Source organism: Chaetodon auriga, chromosome 17 (assembly GCF_051107435.1).
Source record: "Chaetodon auriga isolate fChaAug3 chromosome 17, fChaAug3.hap1, whole genome shotgun sequence".
In the NCBI taxonomy this organism is placed as follows: Eukaryota; Metazoa; Chordata; class Actinopteri; order Chaetodontiformes; family Chaetodontidae; genus Chaetodon; species Chaetodon auriga.
Window position 1 is genome coordinate 12,105,657 of NC_135090.1, and position 18,901 is coordinate 12,124,557.

At 49.3% G+C, this 18,901-nt stretch overlaps 1 protein-coding gene across 3 annotated transcripts; it reads right to left on the minus strand.

Annotated features, from left to right (window-relative positions):
- Positions 1–41: 41 nt before the first annotated feature.
- ahdc1 (AT hook, DNA binding motif, containing 1) lies at positions 42–18,829 on the minus strand. 3 transcript variants are annotated; one of them, XM_076754509.1, is made up of 6 exons: positions 18,272–18,829; positions 8,136–8,176; positions 6,350–7,681; positions 4,506–6,229; positions 2,280–4,041; positions 42–1,512 (listed from the first exon to the last, which is right to left on the minus strand). In XM_076754509.1, the coding sequence occupies exons 3-5, from the start codon at positions 7,556–7,558 to the stop codon at positions 2,286–2,288; spliced, it is 4,689 nt and encodes a 1,562-aa protein (XP_076610624.1). In that variant the 5' UTR covers positions 7,559–7,681; positions 8,136–8,176; positions 18,272–18,829; the 3' UTR covers positions 42–1,512; positions 2,280–2,285. The 3 variants fall into 3 exon arrangements, with proteins under 3 accessions (XP_076610624.1, XP_076610622.1, XP_076610623.1); XM_076754507.1 differs by having other exon boundaries at positions 8,014–8,176; XM_076754508.1 differs by having other exon boundaries at positions 7,982–8,176.
- Between the last annotated feature and the right edge of the window lie 72 nt (positions 18,830–18,901).

The window sequence follows — 18,901 nt, forward strand, 5'->3', positions numbered from 1 at the left end:
CACCATCCATTCCTCTCCTCCCCTCCCTTTCACTCCCTGTCGAATTGTGTCCTTGACTGAACTCTCTCGCTCACAGTCCCAGACAGCCTGGGCAAAGCCCAATACTCACGAAGGCTCTAAAACACACACACACACACACAAACATGCTCACATCTCCCCAAAGAAGCAATATGCTATACACAAGATTACCAATGGCAAGAACAGAATGTGTATTTAAATATTTTGCACCTCAGATACATACATGATATGTAACAGACAGATATACAATTTTTTCATCACAAAAACCACCAAACAACACAAGACCACAGAAAAAAGAAGGGAGAGAGTGAAAGAAAGAATGAGGCCCCGCCAAGACTTTGGTGTCTGGGGAGCTTCACTCCTTTTGACCCCACAGGCACACACACACTCACACACACATAAATGCACACATACACACAAATACATGCATTACTGCAGTCACGCAAGCACACCCTCCTCTGGCTCACATCAGCACACAGAAAACAAGAGTCTCTTTGGGGCCGTTGTGTGATTTCAATGTCTCTTTCCCTTGTAGTTAAAACAGCAAAACACAGGATGTTGGGTCTCCATGCTGCAATCCTCCCCCACCCCCCGCCCCCCCCCAGAGCAGAGAAACCATGGCAGAACGCTGAGGAGGGCATGTTGATGACGGACCTTCAGAGTGAAGAGGGGGGCCCCTGGCTTGGAGCTGGAGTCATATGTACAGATGCTGGTATTTCAAGAGCAGAAACTGGTTTAGTCCACTTTTCTCTTATGGTACGCAACACAAGGAGTGCACAGAGCGGGACATTTGCTAGGCTCATGGTATTTAAAAAGTTGATTTGGGCTCAGATGCGGTTCAGGTTAGGGCACAAGACAGAAATGCAGGGTTAGTGTAGGTCGAGTGCAGACCACAGTTGCTGGTTTAGCAGAGGAGGAGGGGAGGTTGAGAGAAAACAGAGGAACGACACAGAAACAGAGAGAGAGCAGTGTGATCCTAGCTTGTCCATATTGCAGATGTACAGAACAGGACCAGATAGATTTGGCAAGATACAAACTTCTGGGGAACGGAAGTCACAGCAGGACTCAAAGGGGTGAGGAAATAGGTTTGTCTCTGTCCGTCAGCGTCTGGTATTCATCTGTCAGCTCCTCTCGGCCCTTCCCTCATACCAGCATAGAATGTGAGTGAGTGTACACATGTATGATTTTATGTGTTCATGTTTAGGTAGTGAATTAATCTGCACATGCGTGTCTGTGTGTGTGTGTGTGTGTGTGTGTGTGTGTGTGTGCGCGCGCATTTGTGTGTGCGTGTGTGTGTGCATTTGTGTGTGCGTGCATGCTTGGGCATTTAAGTTGCAGTTGATCTTGATTGTCAGTGCTGGAGAATTAAAGCTTTACTGTCCAAAGCTGGCAGCTAAATTCTCACCCTTCATTTCACAGTCTCTCACAAAGAAGTCTCCTTACCAAAAAAGAAAAAAATGTTTGCAAATCTGTAAAAGCTTGGATTGAATGCACCTGAAAGAAAAACAGAGGGAGAGAGAAAGAGGTGACGAGAGAGTAGTATGAGACTATGATATTTTTGACAGTGGTAAAATAAAAAGCAAGCTGTATTGGATTGAATGAACTAAACCTTGACACTATTTTAACAGGTCTTTGTAAACATACTTTACTGTAAGTAACACCATATTTGATTTGGTGCTAAAAGTAATGTGGTAAGTGTGTGCGTGTGCATTGTGGTGTTGCTGCTGTTGTACTTCATTTTTATTGATTTACATATTTGTACTTCAGCTTAAGAGTTGACATGGACTTTGACTGTTTGTACAAGTTTTGAGACACAGGCAATCGTGAAACACATTCCAATCTACCTCCATTAAATCAGCAACAGTTTGCAAACATGGAGTATCTAAGGAAGTCAGTTAGTTTTCTCTTATCAATTAGATGTGCATGTTTTGTGAAACTTCTGTGATACAGAAATTTCACTGTAAATGTTTATATCAACTTTTCATTTCCTAATTACAACCACTAATAGTGCTTCATCATCCAATTAAATATCAAGTAATGAGCAGATATACAGTTTGGCGTATCTACTGATGGATTAATTCATTAATTTCTGATGTCTTTTTTTTTTTGCTTATTGCCCAATTACATATCATTGAGCTGCTCTCAGATCAAAAGTACACTCATCCTTAGTAATCAAGCTCTCCTCTGGAAATGACTATTAGAGTTCCATTGTTGGTCCTTAGTTGTTTGTGTGAAGGTTAAATAAAACTAAATAAACTGACCTGCTGTTACAGGCTGGTGACGCTGAAGCTGTCATCATTGGTTGGGTCCAGGAGCTGGCACAGCACCCCACCTCCCTGAGCCACCTGGGAGGAGTAGCGATGTCCCATGCCCTGATAGGATTGATGGGACAAGGAGAAGCCACTAGTGTCCTCCTGATGGGGCGAGGAGTCCAGGGGAGGTTTGGGGTATGGAGAGTGAGGCAAGGGGCCCTGGCGATGGCCTGTGCTCATAGCATGGGGGGTCAGATCCCGCTTGTGGGGGGGCACAGTCGAGGGAGGGCTGCACTCCTCATAAAGCACAGGTGTTGAGTGGGAGTGGAGGCTGGTACTGGGGTTGGAGTGTGTATGGGAGGGGAGGTGAGAGTTGGGGTTAGTGTGTGTGTTGTGGTGGGGCTGATTGTTGGTGTGAGGGTTTGAGTGGGAGAGGGGGTTGCTCTGGAGGTGTGAGGTGGGATGGGTGTTGGAGTGTGAGCTCAGGTTTGCATGAGACTGCGTATTGTGAAGGTGTGTGTCATGGGGACTCGGGTTCATATGTGTGTGTGTGTTCACACTCGGGCCAGTGAGCGGATTGCCATGTGTATTTCCATGAGGACTTGTGTGTGGGTTGCTGTGTGTGTGCACGGCTGTATTTGTGTGTGTGGTGTGTGAGTGCGGGCTGGGGCTGCTGCTGTGCGATGTCTGTCCGTACCAGTATGGGGAGCTGCAGTAGCTGGGAGAGTCATACTGCGAGAACTGTGGGTCTTTTGGAGGGGGGCGGTGTGAGGGACTCAGTGCAGTGCCGCAGTGGGGTGTTACCCGGGGTGAGGGAGAGCATGAGGGGGAGAAGGTCCTGGAGGGTACAGGGTGGTAAGACTGGGGCGGAGGAGGGGTGGGCTTGGGAGGGTAAGGGGGAGATGAGACACTAGGTGAAAGTGAAGAGGAGGACTCTCCAGGGTATAAGGCTGGATATCGCTCCTCAGAGGAAGGTGTGGAGGGGTGGGCAGAATAAGGGGAAGGGTACTCACAGGGGTCCTGGAGGTAGCTGGACGGTGGTGCAGGATTGGGAGTGGCCAGGGGAGAGAGGCTACTACTGTCTCCACTGTAATAGTCCAGCCCCTCCTGGAACAGTCCAGACCCCTCTGGACCTCCAGCAGTCACTGCTCCTCCTGCTCCGGATGCAGAGGCAGCCTTGCCCCTGCCTTTGGCGCCTGATGGCCGCTCTCTTTGACATGGAGACAAACCCCCTCTGCCTCCTCTAGACCCTCTTCCCCGTCCTCCAACCCCTCCCCGCTTAGGTCCAGGAGTAGGCGTTGGGGAGGGACTGGATGGGGAATCAGAATGTAAAGCAGAACCCCCTTCTTTTTCTGTTTGTGGTTCAGTCCGTTTCCTGCGACCGCGGCCGGGTTTGCTGGTTCCCCCGCCCTGGAAGAGGACATTTTGGCTCCAATTGTATGAAGGCCCCGAAGCACTCTCATGCCAGTCCATCATCAACTTCTCCAAGCTGGACAGACTTGATTGACCCCCCTCTCCACTAACAGATGCAGCCTCATTCTGCTTATATGTGCCACCTGTAGAGCTGGGTCCACTACCAGTAGCTGCAGATCCAAGATGTGAAGAATCAGAAGAGGACTCTGAAAGACTTTCAGGAAAAGGCGGTCGCTTGGCCTTCTGGGGGGTATAGTTGGAGATATCCAAGATGTCTTTGGACTCGCTGGAGCCATATTCACTGTAGCCGTGATACTGATGTCCAAAGCTGTCTGTTGACCAGCCACCAAAACCTTGTCTGAAAAAAATAAAAATAAAAAAATCCATAAACATAGCAACACAAATTATAAAAGACACAAGCAGCACTTGAGCAACTGCTCTTGGTTGAAGGTGTAACAAGAAGGAGACTTAAGAGAAAAGCATGAATGCAGGTTCTGACCATGGTTAAAGGTGGATAAATGCAGTGCACATTTTAGCCCTGAGTTAACTAATGTCAGATATCAACTGTTAATTAGCACATGACAGATGTGTCAAAACTGAAAATGATGTTCTTGGGTAAAACATTTAAGATTATGTAATTCACATCACTTTGTTCTGGCTATGATCAGACTTTTATTTGTTTGTACTTCTTTTCTCACTGAAGTATACATTTAATCACATATTCATCACAAACCCTTCACAACCAAGTCAGATTTTTGTGTAAAAATGGATTCAGGAATTTCTTGAATTCATTGTAGTGACAGACAGCCATAAGTTATTTACCTGTAACTCCATTGACTGGAGTTGTACTGTTTGAAACCTTCTGGAGAAGAGGAGGAGCTGAAGGGGCTACTTTTGGCCACAGACATGTACCCTCCTCCTGGTGATGTGGGTCCTGCTGACTCCCCCCGCACCATAGAGGAATGGCCTACTCCTGGATATCCACTATAGCCTCGCTTGACTCCTGCCTGGTAGCTAGAATAACCAATTTGACCAACAGTGGTGGCCTTGCTGCTGCTGTGTGCAGATCCATATGCAAAGCTGCAGTCTGCGGATCTCTGTGGCACTGCAGGAGAAGAGGAGGAGTAACCAGAGGAGTAGTGGCCATAAGAGGCAGGATGGGGGGAGCTAGGAGAGTGCGAGAGAGTTAGAGGAGTGGATTTGGGATAGGTAGAAGTGGTGGGCGATGTTTGGGCCAGGCTGCCATAGCTGTATGGAGGCCTGGCTGAGGAACAATGAGTCTGGGCTGAACCCTCCACCCCAGAACTTGTACCTTTGGTGCTCCACTTGGGGAATGCAGGGGACCAGCTGTGGCTAGTAGCTGGACTGGATGGCTCATAACCAGGGGTGGATGAAGCTTTGCGGGGGTCTGACTGTGAGGAGGAGATGTCTAACAGGTCTGATGAATCATCTGAGTCGAGGAGTGACCGGAAATATCCAGCAAACAGGCCTTGTGAGTCCTCCCCAGCTGGTCGAACCCCTCTGCTTCCTCCTGGACTGCTGTAGGCACCTCCCCTTCCAAGCTCACAGGAGGAAAAGCCCCCTCTTGGAGATCCACAGAGCTGATACCCACCCAAACCCCTCTCCTTGTCCATACCCCCCTCCTCACCCCAACCACCTGCCCCATTTGGCCAGTCCTGCCCCATGGACACCCCCTCCCCTTTAAATGCACCATTCTTTCTCACACGTCTCCTCTTGACCGTTTTCTCTCCCCCAGGCTCAGTTCCTACGACACCCCCTCCCCTACCAACCCCACCTACACCCTTTCCCCTTTTCCGAGGTAATCCATGCTCAGAAATGGGGCTCGGTTTCCGCTTCTTGCCAATGGATTCAAAGAAGTCACTGAAGGTGCTCTTATTGCGCTCACTGCCCCCAATCCCCCCTGCTGCTCCTCCACCTCTTCCAGTACCCCCTCCTCTGCCACCTCTGGGACGTCTAAACCCAGTGAGCCGGTGGAGCAGGGTGGATATTCCAGGGTTTTCCAAGGGGGTGTGAAAGCTTTCTGGCTCACTGGGTGTCCAGCAGCGAGGGGGGGAGCAACGGCCAGTTGCAGGGGGCTGGCGGTTTAAAAAGGCCAGTTTGGACAGAACATCCCCATATTCTGTTTTCACATCATTAGTATCATTAACATAGGATGGATAAGGGGAAGGGAGTTTAGTCCGACGCCGCCTCTGGGGCTTCTTGGGCTGGTCTCCATTACCACCAGCATTCCCAACATTCTGAGCCTCTCCCGGTATTCCTGGCAGAGCCTGTTTCGGTGGTCGTCCTCGCCTGCGCTTTAGAATAACCGGCAGTTCTCCAGGAGGGAACATCACCATAACACTCTTCCCATTGTTCTTCATGCGGAGAAGTGCGGTCGGCTCTCGAACTACCTCTGAACCCTCCAACCCGCCATCATGGCCTTTCTCTGGCCCTGTAACTGTCTCCAAATTGGAAATCTTGTAGCTCTTCTGTCGGCGGCTAAGGCTAATGGGAATGCGAGCCACCTTGACAACAATCTTTCTCATCTGTAAAGCAGAGACCAACATAAAACATATGCAACTGGAAATAAACATCTATTTCATACATGATATGAAGTTGTCTGTTAGGTGAAGAAGTTACTGTAATGATACTATAAATTAACTTACGCCGACAAAACGCCCACGTCTCCGGTTATTGGAAGAAGACACCCCCAACTCCGCAACAGGTCCCTCCTTCACAGTTAGCAGAGATGCAGGGATGGTGGATGTGTTTACAAAAGGGAGATGAGAGGTAGCGCGATGAGTCAGGGACTGGGCTGCCTGGCGCTTTTTCATGACACTTTTAGGAGCTGCTCTTTGGACAGATTTCGGGGCAGGCCTAGACCTGGATTTAGGCCCAGGTCTATGCCCAAGTCTGGGCCCAGGTTTAGGTATAGGTTTAGGAACAGGTTTGGGTACAGTTAGAGGAAGAGCGATGTCTGTGGGGCAAGGAGCTGCGGGGAGAACAGCCTCCACAGACACATGCTCTTCTTTATCACCAACAGCCACTTCCTCCTCTTTAACCCTCCAGATCTTCTCCAAGACTTCATCCTCCTCCTCTCCTCCCTTCTCCCTCCCTGCTCTCTTCTCCCCATCCTCTATGCTTCGGCGAAGGCGGGAGGATTTGCGCAGGTGACAGGGGAAGCGGGGACGTCCGGAGCTGCGGAGTGCATACTTCTTCTCTGCCTCCACAGGAAGAGAAGAGGAGCCTGTGTTTGGGTTTGGACCAATAGGGACTGGACAAAAGGTCGAGGGCATGTCTGTCTCTGCAGAGAGGACTGGGGCTGCCAGCTGATTGGTGGAGGCAGGATGATTGCCAAGTGCCAAAGACAGGGGTTGAGGTGAGGTTGTGTGTATGGCCTCTGGTGGTGTGAGAGTTCTGGAGCGTTCTGGCGCAACAGAGCCCGCATGTGCGTTGATATCCATGTGTCCACAATCATCCATGTGTGCCTGTGAAACAGCCTGTGCATGTTCATCTGGGTCTATGTGCGTTTGCATGTTTCTAAGTGTCTCTGCAAATGTATGCGTCTCAGCAGTAGTATGAGTCTCCGTCTGCCTTCGTCGGCAGGTACTGTGCCCCAGCCTTCTCTGTAGATGGAGACCGTTGGCCAGGGCAGATGGAGATGAGGAGGGAAAGTGGTCGGACATCACCGGGGCCAGTCCATCATTAGAGAGATCCTGGGACCCCTCCTGGAGCCCAAGCTCCCTGGTCCAGAGCTCGGGCCCTGACAGCCCCTCCAGCCCCCCGACACACCCTTTACCCTCTGCCTGAGTCCCACCACAGTCCACTGGAGCCCCAGTTTGGCCTGAATGTAGGTGATCCGACAAGCCACTCATTCAGTGGATGGTCGTGCGGGCACTGAGGGAGGAAAAAGAGGGTGATGTTTTCTGCTGTATGAAAATTAGTGTTTCTTCTTTGTAGCTGGCTTCCTCCAAGAACTGGCAAGAAGACTCAAGGACCTTAGGACAGAAATACAAACAGTATTGTCAACTGGATGGGAAGTCTTCAAATAGATTAAAATCTCCTTGCTGCATTTAAGATATAGTATTTAATCTTAACTCCTTGCTTCTAAATATAGTGGTCATCGTAACGCATCAAACACTACATAAAAATCAAACATTTGCAACACAGATGAAACTGTGGTTGTGATAGAATCGTCAACATTTTTGGCAATGGGCCAAAAACCTAATCCGTAATGCACTCTACTCTATTAACTGTGCCACCCACACAGCAGCATTACAACATTAGATTACATTTACCATTCATTTCCTGCTCAATTGGTTGCTTTTACCGAATGGTTGTGGTGATGATTCTGATTTTGATTCTGAGTTGAGCCTCACTCTGTCTGCCTGACTGGCTCTGTTCTGCAGGGGATCATTGGGTCATCAATACTGCAGTGGAGAGCTCACATACTTCTCTCTCTCCCCTCTGCTCCTGTCTTTTGCCCATGGTTGCTAGAGTGAGAGAAAGAGAAAGAAAGACAGGCAGAGAGACAGAGAGACAGGGGGAGACAGGGAGTTAAAGAAGGTGGGAGAAAAAGAAGGGAGTGTGGAGGAGGGTGGAGCAGAGAGAAAAAGAGAATAAGAGATTAGTACATGATGTCACAGCATGCATCAGACCAGACTAGAATCAGTATTTTGGTGAGGGCTGCACCATCTCACACCAGACGCAATTATTTTGGAAGATGACTTGCAATATAAATGTTTTAACTCCAATTGTAGTTAGTATTTCACTTCGATGTGCACCAACAGATTGCAGGTACACATGTAAACCAGTGCCACTTTATCTATTTGACTGGATTTTCAGTGTGTTCACTAACACACACCGAGGATCATCACTACATGGTGATGACCAGTCTTGTGCCACATTTTTCAATCTCACCACACTGGAATGAGTAGGTTTACATGTTGTAAAAATCCATAACTTCTAATAAACAGTTAACAGTAGTCACAATCACACACACACACACAAACACACACATTCACACACGCACTCACACTGCATGCCACATTTCACCAAAACTATTCAGATGCATTACAAAGCACTAGACTTGGAGGGTGCAACAAGAATGAAAATGTGTGAATAATCACAGCCACCAGGGGGAAGCAGAGAGGTGATGAATTGAGAGGTGTTAAGAGGATGGAGAGATGAAGGTGACAGAAAGACAGGAACGATGGAGGGATTATAGAAACCCAGAGCAGAGGAGAAATGGAAGTACAGACAGCCAGAACAGACACAGTCCTACGAAATCTGGACCACACGACTCACATATGACAGCATGCATGCAAACATTCAAACACTAATACAAGCACGCGTGCCACACTTCCACGCATATATGCGCAAGGCTGGCTCCAACACTGTACCACACTCCCTACGTACAACACAATCCTGTCCATCCTCAGATCTCCCTGCCTCCCTCTCCAACATATGGCTCTGATTACGAGGGAGGGAGAATGACAGGGAGGGGAGGGGGTGAGAGACACCAGAACGAGTGCGTGAATGGGTGAGAAAGTATGAGGGAGGGCGAGAGACAGAAGAAGTACAGGGAGGTGAAAGACGTGATTTAGACAGGGAAACGATGGTAAGCGGAGGGACAAACAGAGGCAGACAGATTTAAGAGGGAGGGAAAAAAAGTTGGAGGAAGCAGCAGAGGAAGAGAAGGAGGAGGAGTGTGAGAGTTTTGCTGTAGCAGAGTTTGGGGCTGCACACATGGAGCAGACCAACCTCAACGTTCTGCTGCTCTGAGGAATGACACAACTGGGACAGACACACACAGAGATGAACACACACACAACACATACTTTCTTTAACCCCATCACCCACTCCCTCCTGTGCCCAGTGCTGTCTCCCTGCCTCTCTCCCTGCCTCCCCCCCACCCCCCACCCCTTCTCTCCCATTCTCGTTCTCACTTTCTCTCTCGTCTAATTAACAGCATTCATTAATTAAGGCTCCATCTGACCGGCGTGCGAGAGAGGGAGAAGAACACATGCTTTAATTAAACATTGCTGCACATGTGCTTACACATACATGCACACACTGTCAGACACACACACACACACACACACACACACACACACACAGACAGCGACACATACCAACACACCAAGACACATTCAAATATGCCTCCACAGCTTCATCCTCCCACACACTCGCACATCGATTTGCGCATAAAGACATACATGTCACACACACGCACACATACACAGTCATGCACGATCATACACAAAACAAAGACACACATGCAAATATCCTTCTACTGTGCTCGGCGGGGGGCATTCTGACAGGGCTTAGATGCCAGCCAATCAAACGCTCCCACTATGATTCATTGTTTAAGCAAACACTCCTGGCATCCATCAGCCGCCATTCCAATATATTCACCGTCATACGTAGCAAATGCGTTTTGGTGCATTTTACTGTGAATGGCTCTGGGGCTTCGGAACACACAGTGGCGTAGTATTGTCTCTGTGAAAACAGCCGATGGTGTGCACTGCTCTCACATGACGATCTGTTGAATCTGTTTCACAAAGAACAGCTCTCCTACGACTGACAGTCTTTGAAAAATTTTGATCTTGTACGTTTGTCATCTGCTCATAAAAGTTTTCGGTGCTCCTGTGTGCTTACAGGAAAGGCAACAACACAGAACGCCACAGAGTGTAGGTGCGCACATGCCACTGTGAAATTAGAGACGAGAACCTGTCATTTTCCAGTTTGGGCAGTTGCCCTGTTGTGCATAGTCTGAGAGTACATGGTAGCTGTACAGCATATCTATTCTCTTCCCATCTATCTCACTGCCACAAAGGCTTGCAGACTCACAGGCCTGCCAGCAGCAACCCTCAATGAGGAACTAGACCCTGTGTGTGTGTGTGTGTGAGTGAGAGAGTGTGGATGTGTTTGTGCTCGCACGCATGTGTGTGTGTGTATGTCTGCGAGTGTGCGCGTGTATGAGTGTGTCTTCCTGGGTGTGTTTGTAAAAGCACTCACTGAGCTCCAACGGGTGTGCAGTTGTTGCTAAGAGACAGGCAGCAGCACCGAAACAGCATGGGGGGTGTAAGGGAGGGGGACATGGAGGGGAGAGAGAAAGAGAGAGAGGTAGTGAGACAGAGGTGGTGAGGGGAGGAGGGGAGAGCTCCACAGAGAGGTTTAGATAAGAAGAAGGGGGGATAAAACAGGGAGAGGGACAGAGGTAGAGAGATGGAGAAAGTGTATGTGAGGCCAGGAGAGAAGGAGAGGTGGGGAGGGGGGTCCACCGAGACACCGTGCAGAAACTCAGCTACCATCGAGCCTCTCGTTCCTCCGCACCACCTCAACCCTGATCCGACCTCAACCTGGAGCTCCAACAGCCTAAAAGCTGCGTACAACATGTGACGGTGAACAACTTCTTCTGCAAAAACATCATCAATCAAAAGGAAAAAATAATGCACAAGACAAACAGAACTGTCAGACAACTTGATGACTAACTGTTTTCAAGTCATCCACGAGGTGTTTTCAGTGTGTCATGCTGTATTCCAGATAAACGTCTGTCTGACTTTGTCAATGAAATATTACACATTACATGACATTAACAGCGTCACTTGAAAGTGGACAATCAACTGTAAATCGATCAAATCAAATTCTTAACCAAGAATTCTAGGCCTCTGTGTGGTGCTTTGTAAGTTTAAAAAATCGATGGAAATGTACTGGATTTCTGATCCATATTGATCACAACAGCTTCAGGATTAAAGACACAAACTTTATTCAACTTCAGCAGCATCACAGAACACAAGAACCTTCATTTAACACAAGCACAACAGAACCTAGAGATCACCTTAAACTGATAGGTGGACATGTTGGATTTTAAAGCTTTATTTTTCTTCTTACTGTGGAAAAAAAAAGTTTTCAATATTTACTCAATACTAGGCCAAACTGTGCAAAATTTACGTATGAAGCCTCGCCTTGACTGCATTGCATTGCAGCCCAACAGGCACTTAGACTGAACAGCTAGAATTCAAGCACATCCAACCTCTTCCAATCAACAGACCTGGATTTTTTGAAAGCTTGAGGTGTGTGTAAGTGTGCCAAAGGGGCAGGTAATGTTATACACACATACTGTACCATTGGGGCCGATGTGCTTGCACACAAATTACCACCAACAACCCTTAAACAGAGCAGAACTTTAGCGTTTGGTGGGCTGCAGCTCACACGCATGTCAGTCAAACAGAGACAGCCCAACTGACACACTTACATACAAACCCTCAGCCTCCCACCCACCCAAACTCTCCTTCACTTTGACCTCTCCTCTCTTTCTCACCCACTCACATCCCACCCGTCCTGCCCCCCTCCCTCTGAAAAAAACCCCACCACCTCCCCAGCTGCAGGAAATTCCTAATGATCTCCATCATCAGTGTGCGTGCTGCATCTCCTGCCAAGAGCCAGCATGTGCACGCACGCACACAACAAACACGCACACAAAGCATATAAATGAACAGAGAGCAACACATAAACCATATGTGCAGACAAACAAAAAGGGAGACAGACGTTCAGACAGACAGACACACATCTAACGTAAACAGACTTCACACGGACCAGATAGTGGTGGCTCAGCCAAGGATGCACACAGGGGACAGGAGAAGTAGTTCGAAACACCAGACAACACACAACCAGGACCCCCCACCCCCATCTGACTGTCTCACTATCTGACTGTCTCTCTCCTGTTGTTTCTGCAGGAACCTACATGCTGTAGTTATTTTAAGACGAGGAGGACTGTATTACCCCTTCCTCTTCCTCCTCCACCCCCCCTTCCTCATTTCTCTTCCTCACTGTTCCCTCTCTCATCTCTCTAGCACCCCCCCACACACACCTCCCGCCCCCAGTTTCTCTCCCACAACACACGCTCCCACTCCCCAACACCCCTCCCTCATCTTCAACTCAGCCTGACACTCTCTCTCTCTCCTCTCTCTCTCTCTTTCTCTCTGTCTCTCTCTCCTGCAGGCAGTTTCCTGGCGCTGCTGATGGCCGCCCCTCAGTCAGGTCATGTGACCAACCGCGCCAGCTGGGAACAGTGAGGAGAGTGCACATGTGCGCACGCAAAAGCACATACGGGATTACACACAAACACGGACGCACATGCAAATACGGGAAGATGAAACCAACCACTTAGGTGCAAACACAGAAATGTTCCCACTTACAGTTCATGCAGGTGCACACACACACACACACACACACACGCACACACACACACACTGAGCTGACATGTACACACAAATAGGGAGAAAAACTGCAAGCAGAGATGCACGCTCACACTGACGCACTCTCCACGTAGTCAGGCTGGCGAGAGCTCATAGACACACTTAAAAACCACACACACCGACACATACTAACACAGTCACGTATTTCTACCTCACGCACAGAGGACACACAAACCAGATGCTTGGACCCCGACGCACACTCAGACCTTGAGGCCAGTGTTTTGGAGAGGGGCCTCTGTGCTGCGGCCCTGACTTCCTGACTCCTCCTCCTCCCTCCATACTCCTGTTCCACAGTTGCTGTGGGAGACGCTGCTGCAGCGCTGGTTGCCAAGGAGAAGGCTGCTGGCTGTTTGAACAACAATGGCCGCCTTGTGAACATTCCAACTGTAGGTACTGACAGCTCATCAGCCACAGCCTCAACATACACGCCGCTCAAAAAGCACACCCAGCCACACACATGCCGCTCGCACTACACACCAACGCTACACCACTGTACCTCTCAGAGTCTTGGCCTCAAGCCTGAGCGAGGTAACACTCTCAGACACAAACACAATCAGGCATGCACACAAACACACACACACACACACACACACACACACACACACACATACACACATCTGTGCACGCTCTAAGAAATTATGACTTCTGCTGAGAGGATAAGAAACCCTTCCGTCCCTCTCTGTCTACCTGCTTCTCTCTTCCCCTCTCTCACTCACTCACACACACACACGCACGCACACACACACACACACACACACACACACAAAGTGCGCAGTGCATTCATCCATCTTCCCCCTTCTCCCCGACTACTCTCTGTCTTTCTCTCTTATCTCTTTCTCTCTCCTCCCCCTCCACAGCCTCCTGATTTCACTCTCTCACCCGCTCTTCACTTGCTCATGCCTGCCTCTCTCTGCCTTTCTGTCTCAGGAAGTGTGTGTTCTCACTCTCACACGCACACACACTATCATCCTGGCACACACACACATATGGAGGACGCACATTCACACGCCGAGAGAGGCACACACAATCTCTTTCTCTCCTGGAAGGTAGCGAATCTCTTCGTCCCTTGGGGGCATACACTTCCTCAGAGAAGGAGGGAAAAGGGAAAGAAGAAAGAGAACTAGAAACAAGGGTGGAACGGGCAAGAGAGGAAGAGGAGGAGGAGGGATGAGGAGAGGAAGGGAGGGAAAGAAGAAAGGAAGGGAAGAGGGGGAAAACTATATTCACGCCGGGGATTTATAGACAGACCCCTTAGTGCTCTGATTATCTGTTCATATTGATGGGACGACATTGAAGCCACGCTGGTGGAACGTTGAGACGGCGCTGAAGCCAAATTGGGTAGTGGGGGGGGGGGGGGGGCGGGGGTGTTGAGGAGAATCACTAACAAGTCTCTGCTTATCCTCTGACTCACTGTTTTTAACACACATACCCAGACACATGTATACGCACACTCACACACTGCTAAAAACAAAGATAACTCTAACAAGCTGACACGCGAGGATACGAATCATAAAAATCAGACATACTGTACATGTGCAAGTATGTTGATCTGCGGATAGGTGTGTGTGTGTGTGTGTGTGTGTGTGTGTGTGTGTGTGTGTGGGAGCCTGCACGTGTGTGTGAGAGACGGCGAGTACGTGTAGTGTTCCAGACACCGAGAGATGCTTTTGTGCGTGTGTGTGTGTACGTCTGCGTGTTTTCCCCATCTCTCGCTCCTCTTTAATAATTGAGCTGATTCTGTCCAGCTTGTTAGGGAGGTACACAGCAGCTTCACACTCTGTCTCCCTCTCCTTCTCATCCTCTCATGCGCTCTATCTCTCCCTCCTCATCCATCCATCCTGCCGCTCTCCCTTCATTTATCACTCCTTTTCCTTCCTGACCCCTCCGTCCTCTCTCTCTCTCTCTCTCTTGACTCTGTCCCTTCCCCCAGCTCTCCTCTCCCTCTTTCTTCGCAAATCCCTCCTGTTCTTTGACCTCTCCCTCGCCTCTTGCAGTTTCACCCCCCTCCACCCCGCTGCCCTCCATCATCCCTCTCCTCTTGCCTGCCTCCCTCTATCCTCCGGAGGTGAGAGGTCGAAGCTTCCTCTCTACTGTCAGACTCAAACCGGCTGCAACCAGCCCTGTGGGGGGTGGGGGTGTGAGGGAGACAAGGAGAATAAGGAGGTAGGAGGCAGGGAAAGAGACAGGGAGATAAGTGGAAGAAGAAGACGAAAAGAAGAAGAAGAAAGGACTGACTAAAGGACAGATACATGGGGGGGGGGGTGAGGGTGGCAGAGGGGTTAAAAGAGGGAAGGAGGCGAGAGAAAAGAGAAGGGGAGATGTCTTCTATTGAGTCAATGCCTTTGGCGCGGAGGAGCCGTTTTATGAATGTATCGTGTGGGAGGTGACAGAATGGAGCATACAAACACTGCTTACACTAATGTTAAATGGTTGCTGTGTGTGTGGGTGCATATGTGTGTGTGTGTGTGTGTGTGTGTGTGTGTGTGTGTGTGTGTGTGTGTACATTTGTGTGTGTTTGCCTGTGTGTGTGAGTGGGAGTTGAACCACATTTACCTGCCTGTGGCGAAAGCTATTTCACTTCAGGTGACGACGAGATTAATAGGAGTCGTAAAAGACAGGACCCTCCACTCCAAGGACGAACTAACGACTAATTACTTTTGGCCAGTAGCTTGTTGCATAGTGGAAAACACTAGAAAAAAAGTTCAATATTCCTGAAATGTCGTATTAAAATAAGAGTGATTATAGCATGTAAAGTTGATTGTTTTCTACAGCAGACAGTGGAAACATCGTTGATTTGGAAACAAGAAGAAGAAGAAACATTTATATCATTTGCATCTAAATGTTAAGTTTAAAGCCATCAGAAGATAGCTCTAAGCGCCAGCCAACCACATTTTGTCACTGCGATTCGATGTGAAATGTTTATGTGAATCTGTGCCCTAAAATCAATTTCTCGTGTATTTTGGGAGGCATTTCAAGTGCTGAGTAATAATGGCCTGACTCATTCACAAGGATGGCGTAAACTCCCTTTTCCTGAATGGCAGCAATATATCTGTTGTGAAGAGTTCAAAGGGGAGTGCCAGGATGATCTTCAGCTGACTTTCACAAAACATCTGTAACCACACACAAACACACACACACACACACACACACACACACACACACACACATAAAAAAAAAGCTCTTTGTTGCATTTGACAAATCTTGCGTACAGCTTGAAGCCAAATTCAAGAAATGAGACGCTTTGTAGCTGTAAGGAGAAGCCTGAGCTTGTTTTTGGAGAATCAGCGTTTGAACAGACTCAATCTCTGGTAGGATATCCTCTCTGATTTAGATTACTGGAGCTCTGTCTGGAGGCTATGTTTGTGTGGAAACAGCTTCAGTAACTCACTTTCAAGCTAGCCTACGTCATGCGTAGACCTGATGCATCAATAAACTATCACTCCTCTAAACATCTGTTCTACCATTCAACAGGTTGCACCATCCCAAACATTTCCTGAAACACCAGGAAATCAATGAAAGTCAATACAAATACTGTACTGATCAATGTTTCATATGTCTGCGTGTTTGTGTATGTGTGTGTGCGCGTGTGTGCATACATGGATATGTGTGTCCATTCTGTCTTCTCCATCGCCATGACGACCTCCATATCAAGAGGACGTCTGACTATGGCAACCTCACATGCTGATAGGCAGAGAGAGAAAACAGGTGATTGGTTGAGCTGTCGGCTGTCATATCAGCAGGGTGTATCTTTGTGACACTGCAACACACACACGAGCACACACACACACACACACGCTTGTCGGTGCCATCAACCCACACGCCTACAAACTGCAGCAAGGCGCAAACAAAAGGTACACACACACACACTCACACACACACACAAACACACATACACACACGCTTGGAAGTACACATGTACATGCATACACACACACACATACACACACACACACAGCTTTGAGACGAGATGTGGTGTGTTAGGTGCGCTGACCCTGCCAATGAGGACAGGAGGAACATCAACGGAGCTACAAGGCCGTTGCTATGACAACTAGCCCCGCTCACACAGGTAGGAAGCACAATAGGCCTAAGCTGTTCTATGTTCACATTCTCTGTTTGTCACACACACACACACACACACACACACACACACACACGCGCGCGCACACACAGGGCCATGCACTCAAGACAAGTCTGACAGACAGCGGCTGCATGCCAAGGTAAGGCCATTTCCTTTTCATTCCAGCATTCAGCGGATTGAAATTATTCATTATGTCCAAGTGGACCTGCCAATAAGAGAACTCAGTCTTCAACCAGCGACTGAGAGACTGAGACTGTGTGAGACAGACAGACAGACAGACAGACAGAGCATCACTCTGCATACTAACGGCACCTGCACTAGGGCAGCCTGTGCACGTCTCTGAGGGGCCCTTAAATAACGAACTGTCACTGCCCAGACATTGACATTGACTTCTCTCTCCTCTCCTTCAGTTTCTCATGTACTCTTTCTTCCTTTGTAACCCCCCCACCCCCCACCCTCCTCCTCCCCACTAAGCCACAGACAAGAGCTGATAATCACCACCATGAGTACGCCGTGTCTCTCCAGCACACTGGCCCTGTTGCCACTGCAGGATGTGCTGTTGCTGTGTCCTGCCTAACTGCCCTGACAACTCAGGGGGCTGCCGGGATGGAAACCCCAGGGGCTAAACGGATGCTCACCGGGACTCTGTGTGTCTCCTGTTTATATGTAAAGCAAACATCTGTCCATCATCAGGATCTGGGCTCACAGTCAAACCTCTGGTATGTGTCACTGGTATGTAAATTCCCTATTAGAAAAGTCCCATCAAACTCACCCACAGCCTACGGAGACAGCAAATCAACAAGACAACAGTGTGTGTATGTGTGTGCCAGCAGTGTGACAGTACCTGGGGAGGTACTGTACACTGTTGCCTTCCTACACAGTATATAAATTCAGTGATAATGTGGCTTTTAGGTGAGAAGATTGTAAATACTCAAAAACAGGTGGGGGTACACAAGGTTCACCGCACGCACATTCAGTCACATTACGTGTGTGTGTGTGCGCGCGCGCGCGTGTTTGAACATCATAATTTAAGATCTCACCACACACGCTGCATACCCACAGTAAAGCCCAGATGACCCAGCAGCACGAGCAGTACGAATGCAGAGCTGCGCTCGCCAGCGGCACCGATGAGGTTAATGTGAAAAACTCAAAAAGAAACGTAGCCAGAGGTGCGCAGCACAACTGGCTGAGCGGACAGTAAGCAAATTTTTGGTGTTGTGTACACAAGACGCTGCACGCGCACTCACCAAGGGAAAGAGCGAGAGTCCGGGGGCTCGCGCTGGCTGCTGGAGCTGCTGCGGTGTCAACGCTGGCTGGCGGGGCTGTGGGCTCACGCGGCTGTCGGTGGCGGTGCTTCACTCCTCTCCTCGCCCGGGTCACGGAGCCGTTGCCTTGACGGCTGCAGCCGTCAGCGCGCAGCATTTCCCCTTCATCTGGGCTCCCCGCGTCGGAGGGAGATAGTCCTCCCACATCAATGTAAACGCTGTCTCCTCCTGCCGTCGCGCGCCACCGTCTCGTGCGGCTCAACGGAAAAACCGCTGCTCTGGCTCACATCAATATCTGCACCCACAAAGATGGAAAGCAAAAACACAAAAGGAGGGGAAAATTTTAAAAAATGGGCAGCAGGGACGTTGGTTTACTGTCTTGTCCCCAATTAAGGTGCTGACATAACCGCGCTCGAGCCCTGTGCTCCGGTTTTGGTGACAGGCACGGGACTCCCCAGTATGCGGGAGGCGAAAATCGACCGTGCGCCCGTGCGTCTCTGCCTCTGCAATTCCAGCTCTCTGTCTCTCGTGCGCCCCAGTCTCCGCTGTGCCTCTCCAACGTGCCTGACTCCCATCCGGGCACCCGTAGCTGGCCTCGCTCTACACCTCTGG

What these genes read in the sequence shown, in the direction of transcription:
- ahdc1 (XM_076754509.1), bottom strand. Translation starts at nt 7,558, where the DNA reads ATGAGTGGCTTGTCGGATCACCTACATTCAGGCCAAACTGGGGCTCCA. An exon ending in GACGTGGGCGTTTTGTCGGC is followed by an intron (nt 6,230 to 6,349) that starts GTAAGTTAATTT and finishes TCTGCTTTACAG; the next exon opens with ATGAGAAAGATTGTTGTCAA. An exon ending in TCCAGTCAATGGAGTTACAG is followed by an intron (nt 4,042 to 4,505) that starts GTAAATAACTTA and finishes TATTTTTTTCAG; the next exon opens with ACAAGGTTTTGGTGGCTGGT.